This window comes from Sesamum indicum, linkage group LG12, assembly GCF_000512975.1.
Source record: "Sesamum indicum cultivar Zhongzhi No. 13 linkage group LG12, S_indicum_v1.0, whole genome shotgun sequence".
In the NCBI taxonomy this organism is placed as follows: domain Eukaryota; kingdom Viridiplantae; phylum Streptophyta; class Magnoliopsida; order Lamiales; family Pedaliaceae; genus Sesamum; species Sesamum indicum.
In genome coordinates this window covers 3,784,453-3,793,373 of record NC_026156.1, presented here as the reverse complement: position 1 = coordinate 3,793,373, position 8,921 = coordinate 3,784,453, and the positions used below count along the sequence as shown (strand labels likewise).

Here is an 8,921-nt window from a genome sequence, read left to right as displayed (position 1 = left end):
GAAACTGACCATACATTATCTGAATTCTCGGTCGCCTTCACCAAACACCTTGCCGCGAACTTTTTACTCTGGTCACTCCCAGACTCCAGAACTCTAATCAAAGGAGCAATTATCCCCGCGCCGATCAGCACACTTTTGTAAGACTCAAACCCTGCAATCAAAGACGCAGCTTTGGCAGCCTCTTCTTGAATTTCACCATCTTTCAAATCAAGAAAATTCACAAGAAAAGTTACAAAACTATCAAGCTCCAGAGCAACCTTCAAATATCTGTCATCTTCTTGAATGACTTCATTAAAAGCAACAAGGGCTTGTTTCTTCATATCAGTACTTCCAATCTTGAACCTTGACAATAAATCAACAATATAAAACTTTATATCATCGCTTGAAGCCGAAACACAAGGCCTTGATACCACTATAGCGTTGTTTTGTGTAAGCAATCCCATAGCATAGATATCGGAAATACTCTTTATATGAGCATCTATCTTTGCTGATACAATATCAAGATCACTTTGCATGAGAAGCTTCCCGCTGTACGAAAGCTCCGAACATTGCTTCCCAAGCTCACCGCAGCTCTTGAGAGTGGCTACAATCGTTTCCAAAGTAATCGAGAGCGAAAAATTGTCGGTAGATTGACAATTTTCAATGGCGGTGAGATTGGATAAAAGCGCTTCAAGCTTGTTTCCAATGGACTGCCATTTGGTGGGGAAGACTTTGATAGAATTAGAGAGAGAAATTAACGAAGAAATCAGTACAATTGCTTGGTGTAGTTTTGTCTCTTCCGCGGATGATTGATCACGCGTCGTGCTCTTCTTCACTTCACCCATTTCCTTGTAATTATTATGAGTCTTGAAGAAAGCCCATTTCCGGTCAGGTCTCCGGCGAATGAGATTCAAGATTCCGGAGAGAGGGGAGACTTGTGGGTTGAGAGTAAACGAAGAAGATTCATGATCTTATCATGATACTAAAGACTAGGTCTATGCAATGCCTATCGTCTGCGGTTGGTAACAGAATCAGGATTCTTTCAAATTGACCAAATTGGCTTCGGATAGATATTCGTCAGTTACAGGGGAAGTAGGACTCGGCAGATATAGAGAGTAGGGGTATTATGGTAACTTGAAGCACTCAAATTGGGGCGTGGGGAACTCGTCTTGCCCACTGCTCTTTTGGGACGTTGGACACCTGTGACAGAGTAATACTAATACTCCCTCACTGCTATCACAAAAAGGGAATTGTATAATATTCTCTCAAAAGTGGGAATAAATGCATTTTTTATCTTTAAATATAATCACTAATCTAATTTTAAGCAACAAATTTATTTATTTAATGATTAAAATTGCATCAGTGACTATATTTGAGAACCAAAAATGCATTTATCCCTCGTAATAATGTATACATTCTTCAAAATAAAAATAAGAAACACATCATTCATATATATATATATATATATTTTTGCATAATTATAAAAGTTACTCACCACAACCAAAAAAAAAAAATATAATATATATAATATTAGTCATTATGACACGTTATTTCTATGTGCATATAATAATAATTTTTTACATTTTAAAATATATTATAAATAAGAGTAAAAATATATAAATCAGTATATTACAATAATAGAAAGAAAGAAAGAAAGAAAATTAATTTATCAATTAATATAAATTTTAAAAAGTTGAATAAATCAATTATTTTATCATGTAAAATATTTATGATTTTACGAAAAAAACTAGTGTGGCAATATCATTAACGACCTTTATAAATGTGGAGGCACTTTTCTTTTTATATTAATATAAATAAAAAAAATTTAAAAAAAAGATAGTTGGTTAATATTTTTGGGGGTGAATAGTGTAAATAATATTTACTCTTTTATGAGAATATAAATAATTTTTAGGAAACATGATGATTTGCACAAATAGACTATAATTTTGGGGGTATATATACAAGTATTTCTAAAAATAAAAATAAATAATACCTTCATATTTGTAGGTGTTACGTTTACGTAGGTAGATTATAAGACTATCTTTGCATTGTCTTGACTCTATATAGGCTTTTCTTTATTTATTTATTTTTTTTTTTAGGAAAAAGGGATAAAGAGTGTTGACTGGACTTGGGCAAAAATATCTTGAAAAGGGTGAGAATAATCGGCCCAGCACAGGACTAAACCCAGAGCGGCCCAATTGAAAAATCCGACCGACACAGTCAAAACAAATTATTACAAAAAAGCTACGCCGTCTGTGGGAATCGAACCCACGACCACATGGTTAAAAGCCATGCGCTCTACCGGCTGAGCTAAGACGGCTTTGACGCTACTTAGTTATTTATTATTGTATAAGTATATTGCACATTTCCTCGTTCAACAAAAATTTCAGATTTCCTTTTTCTTCTCGTCTCTCTTACACACGAGCCCTATTCCTATGCGCGAGAGTAAACCCTAGGTAAAGGCTCGCAAATCCTTCATAATCAGCCAGACGTATCTGAATTAGGCTGAATATTTTCCCTTGATTGAAAATGCTGAGAGTAGCAGGGCGGAGGCTGTCTTCTCTTTCATGGCGGTCGGGTCAGACTTCGTCGGCCGCGTTCGTCTCGAGAAACCCATTCACCGCCTCTGATTCGTCTGCAGATGGGCGCACCATATCCATCTCGTCACCCGCTCACTCATTTGCCCTTATGGACTCCTTTGCCGATCAAATCAGAGGTGCGGCGCTTTTACTAGTTTTTTGTTTGTATTGCTTTTTATATTTTATCAATCGCGCGATTTTCTGCATTTCGCCATTGTGAAGATCGGGTTTGTGATCAAATTAAATGATTGAAATCTCAGGGCATGATATTTTCTTTCCCTTTTCTGATTTATTTAAATGGATTGAGGGGATTAAAATGCGTCTCTGTTAGCTGCTTCAGATGATATGAGCTGTTCTTTTGCCCAGGAATCTGAAAATACCTTGATCAGTTTCTTTTCTACGTTATGTGATTAATAATTGCTCAAATCTTTTGGATTTATTTTACTACTTTATTTCAAAATTGGGCCTTTTTGATGTATTTAGCAATTGAACGGCCTGAATATTGTCCAAATTGTGTTGAGCCATAAAAGTTCTCATTCGATTATTCAATTTGACAAACCTAATTAAGATATTTATGCCGTTGAATTTGGAAGTTGTCCCATTTGTTTTAATGCGATGCACGAGTCGTTGGAAGGGTTTCCGTGGAGGTAGTTGATTAAATTTTTTCACCATCTTTCTTGCCATTATAAACATAGGTTATATAATAGTTTCTTTATCCTATTTCTACATTTCTTCTCTTGATAGATTCTCTGTCTCCACGATTTTATCTTGTTTACTGCTCATTGTAGTTCAACTTATCACAGTTCGTCTGGACCCCCTTAAGCCGGTTTAGGTTCAACATGATAAGTGCTGAGCTTTATCTATAACTATTAGTCACATTATCTTGTGAGATGTGATTTTTTTTAATTCCAAGTTGTTAGGTTGTTGAAGATCCTTTACATATCAGTGAATTATGTATGCACATTTGTCTTCAACATGCATTTGCCCAGTCTCCTTATCCACTTTGCTGTAATTTGGATGTCAGAAATAATGATGAGCTGCATTTCTGATTTCTTTCTACAGTTCCATTCAACTCTATGTTGGACACCTAATACAGGTGGGAATAACATGTCAACCTTGGGTGAACTTTTTGTAGGGTTTTCTTCTAGTACCCTTGCTCCAGGACAGGATATGAGTCTGATTCCAGATATCCCAGCTACTGTGGCAGCAATCAAGAATCCCAGTTCAAAGATAGTCTATGATGAGCACAACCATGAGCGATATCCGCCAGGAGATCCCAGCAAGCGGGCATTTGCGTACTTTGTTTTGACAGGAGGCAGGTTCGTGTATGCATCATTGGCCCGTCTCTTGGTACTCAAATTTGTTTTGAGCATGTCTGCCAGTAAAGATGTCCTTGCTCTTGCTTCCCTTGAGGTGGATCTATCTAGTATTGAACCTGGGACAACTGTTACCGTGAAGTGGCGTGGGAAGCCAGTTTTCATTAGGCGTCGCACTGAAGATGATATCAAGTTGGCCAACAGTGTTGATGTTGCATCCCTTCGTGATCCACAAGAGGATGCTGTTAGGGTTAAGAATCCAGAATGGCTTGTGGTTGTTGGGGTGTGCACCCATCTGGGATGCATTCCTTTGCCAAATGCTGGTGACTTTGGCGGTTGGTTTTGTCCTTGCCATGGATCTCATTATGACATCTCTGGTAGGATTCGCAAAGGACCCGCACCATTCAACCTGGAGGTTCCCACTTACAGCTTTTTGGATGAAAACAAGTTGCTGATTGGTTGAGAGTTTATATCATTAGGAATTTCATACACCAAACCTGGGGAAGCCAGAAATGTGGAGCTTAATCTTTTTTTCCCTCATTTGTAACTTGTAATTTTCTCTTTCAAGGCTGTTCTGTTGTGCTTGCTTCATTCAACTTGAATGGCCCAGCATTCTAGTGGCGCGTAGCTTTTTTGGAATAATGCTGGCTACTTGTTCTTTCTTCAATCTAATGAGTTGGTTTAAGATTATGATTTTTATATATAAACATTGTGCCGTTGTGTGCATTAATTAATCATCCTCGATGCCTGCTTGTCCTAAAACATCCACACAGGATTTTGATTGACTAGTACTAGCTTGATGAAGGTGCAAAAGATGATGATGTCTTTTGCCAAGGGGTGCACAGGGTACATGGTGAACCTTCACCTTTGGAATCCTGGATCAAACTAATGGTAAATTTCTTATACACAGTTACATTATTAACTGAGAAAAAATACTGAATCAATACAAAACTTATAAGAATAACTCAACCCCGGAAAAAGCGGGGTTACTGTCAGTTTTGCTCTAATGTTAACAAATACATTACTGTCAATTTTGCTTTAAGGTTAAACAAATACATCTTTATTTCAACCTCAAAAAATTTGGTTGAGGAGCTAAGTGCAAAATGAAATCAAGAAAACTATTAATTCTACATCTAATAATCCTTAATCGAACATCTTCATCTTCAACCTCTACCATGATCTACTGATTTAGCTTCAAACAACCTTTGCTTGTTAACCCTTGCAATAAAAGCTTCCACTCTTTTGTTCAACTCATCTCGAGGTAAAAGAAGCTTGTCCTCTTTTTCCCCATTAGCTTTTTTCCATTTCACAATCTCACTTTCACCCCAAACTTCACTCTTGCAAGCTCCCATCCCCCTTTTCTTTTCCTCATGATGCATAGTCTTGTACACCCTTATTTCTCTTTTCTTTTCCTCATCAGACGCATTCCTTACATTTCCATGACTTTTCTCTTCAATATTCACGCTCTGCACAGCTCCATCCTCCTCTTTCTTCTCCAATAGAACGTCGGAGTTCACCTTTCTTAAACTCCCACTTCTTGCAACGTATTCAGTGTAGGTATCTGAGGGCGGAGATGGATGTGATGATTTTGCTGCCCACGATTCTCTTACAAGAACAAGAACGATGAGATTTCCCACGATAAAGAAGCATGTGGCATTGCAACAAAGGGAAATGTAATTCCGAAGAAGAAACAAAATGTGCTTCATGGTAGGGAACCAAAAGGAGTAGGAAAAGAACAAGCAAGTAACAAAAGATGTGAGTGAGTATAGAACAAAATTATCACCCTTCATGTAGTTTTTCATGGATTGAACCTTCTTTGCTCCGATTGCACACTCCATCGATTGAGTTTATGTATGTGGTAAAGGGAAACTATGAAGTATGAAGAGAATTGTATTTCTTGGGATTTTGGCTCACAAGCTTAGAGATATTTCATGCACCCGCAGAAACATGAAGAAAGTGAAGGGGAGAGTCTTATAGTGGGGGTGAAAGGAAGGATATTTTGATGGGATTCCACACCACACATGGCTTCTTTACATTCACTTTTTCCAGAAAGTTGATACCAAAGTTATACTTTTTGAAAAGCTTAACGAGCAGGCAAATTTGGGGGATGTATTGTATATATTAAGGTGCTTTGGTTTTAAAATCCCTTTCCTCGGACATGGTTTTCAACTGTAATCCGCCGATTCCTTCCTACACAGAGCCAAGTTAAAGTTCAAGTCCTTGCATACTATTACTCGTCTATTTCAACCATAGTTATTGATTAACTATAAATTATTATTTGATGTTAATAATTGATGTATTGAAGTTATAACTCTTAATAATTAAAATAACATATAAAATAATTATAGTCTATTCACTCAAAAAAAAAAAAAAACGGTAATTTGTTCCGGGTAGTGCTCTTTTTTTTTTTTTAATTAAACCACCCGGGGTGGGAGTTTTTCGGAGTCCCCTCCCTTTTTTATTAAGATTAGAAAGCGAGCAAATTTACAACGGGGAGTAGTGACTCCCTATCATTTATAAGAAGCTGTAAAAAAGGAGTACTATTCCTTTACAAATAGTCACCAAAAGCATAAACAAAGAGTACTATTCATTTACAGAAAATCACAAAGGCATAAAGAAGGAGTACTATTTTCTTACAAAAAGTGCTAAAATGGAAGACAAAGTTGGGGACGATGATCTAATGTATCAAAAAATTTCTGCCACAACACTCGGTTCCAACTAATACTTGCAAACCAAGCTATACAAGCAATTCAGTAATTGTTGCGGGTAGTGCTTGAGTTACTTTGATGATGCAATCCAGTTGGTTCCACAATTGAACTAATGCTACGAAATGTTTTTGGGGATAGTAATTCTATCTCTTTATTTACTGAAAAAAGAGAATCTGCCCACAGTTACTCATCCAGAAGGGTTATTTTATTGGTGGAGTGCATTTCTCCCTACCTTCCTTTTTATCTTTTTTTCGCAAATAATTGAAGTAGGGGCGATGGCAACTGCATGGCTGCTGTGGGTGGTGGCTTTGCTTTAGTAAAAATTCTGCATTTCTATACTTTTTATTGCTATGTACGATTACTTCCTGTTATTTCTCCTTTTGGAATATTTAAGAGAGAGAGAGAGAGAGAAATTAAAGATGACGGAAGTTTCAAGGAAGGCCCATAGCCATAAATAAAGCACACACATGGGGTCGAAGCTGGAGATGAAGTTTCAAGGAAGGATTCAAATAAACTCTTCACATTTATATATATATATATAAACTCTTCATATATATGTATATATTCAAGACATCCGATTTCTGTATTATGAAAGAAGAACTAAATAAAAATTTGTTCTTCTATCTTTACAGTATATACTGGCTTAAAATCAATAAATGACTTTCCATAGATTTCTTTAGTATTAATTTTAGGAGGTTTCTAGTCAAATAGATCTTTGTCTTTCCACAATGTTTCTCTTGTGGTAATTATATTCGAATTCTCTTGGTTGTCTCCTGATAAAGAGGCTCCAGAATTCATACTTCTTATGAATTTATCCATAATATTAGATTTTCATACTTTGCTCTTTCGGATCAAACAATGTTTATTGCAGCATAAATATGTCAAGTAAGCCGACTTACAACGTGTCGAAATTCGATTCACAAATTGTGAATTTCTATATATAGATATATCCAAGAGTTGCATGGATATATATATATATTTGGCATAATTACAATAATTTTATCATTATTTGAAATGTTATCAATACAATATTTTGATGAAATTATATTGTCATTATTATTTTTGTTAAAAAAAAAGATTGTTCAGGTGAAACTTCCTTCTTGCCCTTCTGATAATTTTATAAATAATAAGAAGTATTAACCCGAAGAGTATTTGTTGCAATTTACCCTTTTATTACAAGAGATTGTACGTTTGAAATCTATGAACTTTGAAATTTTAAAATATTCTTTTTTTTTTAATTCCAAAAATGTTTATTACAGTAATCAATATCTCATATTCGTACGAAACCAAAATTGGATTAAAATCGGAATTAAGGAAGAAAAGCCCATCAGACTGAGGTCCAACGCCCCACAATATGCAACGTTGGAGCCCAATGCATGCCTATAATATTTGTGACAGCTGATTTCAAGCCCTAACCGCCTCTTATGGTGACTAAAGTATTTTGAGCAAATCAAAACCAAACTAGAGAAGCAGAATTGGTACAAAACCAAACTTGAGGAATTAGCCACACCTAACATAATCTTGAGGAGTCACGCGGGTTGAGTTGGTCCGATGGAATTGGAATCACAAGTTGTGAATGGGGACGGAATTAGCCTCTCTCTCTCTCTCTAACAACGTTGTAAAGGCACATGCGTAGGTGATGCAGGAACTATTTCGGTACACATGCTCTCTTTGCTTCTCTAAAAACCCTGCACCCATCCTCCCATTTCATTTCAAAATCACCCCATATTTTCAGCATAGTCAACCTGCTTATGTTATCATGCCCCGTAGTTGACCTTTCGCCTTCAAGTGTGGGTACACGTTGACTTTTTGGTGTAAAAGGTTCACATAAAAAATTCTTCTACATTTTGTAGATAATGGGCCAAAGCGAGTCGAATTATAAAATGAATTTTTATGGATAAGAAGGATCAAAATCTTAACGTCACACTTATTTGTAAAGAATTTACTCTTTTGCTCCTATTCAAGATAGAATTAATGACATGAATGAGAAAATCACAAAAATGAAAAAAAAGAGAGAGACGGTAGATAGTGTATGCCCACCACTTTCCTCATGTTAGGTAAGCTGTCTAAAATGCTAATATTAATTCGTCTATTTTCATTCTACTTAGTGTTGGTAAGTGTATTTAATATGGATTAGAGGTAAAAAAAAATTTAATAATTAATTATGAAAAATCCTAATATGATTTTGAATTAAGGTAAATTAGGTAATTCTCTTCATTTTTATGTTTTATTGATTTAGGAAATGCGAAGCGAGGGAGCAATTTCCAAGTAGACACGTGCTAGAATATGTATGCCGAGCTCATGTCCTTTTTCCTGTGGGGCCCATCACCGAGTCGGCT

At 36.1% G+C, this 8,921-nt stretch overlaps 2 protein-coding genes and 1 non-coding gene across 3 annotated transcripts in view; 1 reads left to right on the top strand and 2 right to left on the bottom strand.

The window, feature by feature from the left end:
* LOC105175455 (vacuolar protein 8-like) overlaps nucleotides 1-1,143 on the bottom strand; it is a gene marked incomplete in the record, with an annotated part of 2,181 nt that extends 1,038 nt beyond the window's left edge. The window contains 1 exon segment of the mRNA XM_011097893.2: nucleotides 1-1,143. Within this exon segment, the coding sequence (XP_011096195.1) occupies nucleotides 1-824 (824 nt within the window).
* TRNAK-UUU lies at nucleotides 2,227-2,299 on the bottom strand. Its single transcript has one exon. It is a non-coding gene; the product is annotated as a tRNA-Lys (tRNA).
* On the top strand, nucleotides 2,394-4,575 carry LOC105175454 (cytochrome b-c1 complex subunit Rieske-4, mitochondrial-like). The gene is made up of 2 exons (XM_011097892.2): nucleotides 2,394-2,695; nucleotides 3,694-4,575. The coding sequence occupies exons 1-2, from the start codon at nucleotides 2,509-2,511 to the stop codon at nucleotides 4,335-4,337; spliced, it is 831 nt and encodes a 276-aa protein (XP_011096194.1). The 5' UTR covers nucleotides 2,394-2,508; the 3' UTR covers nucleotides 4,338-4,575.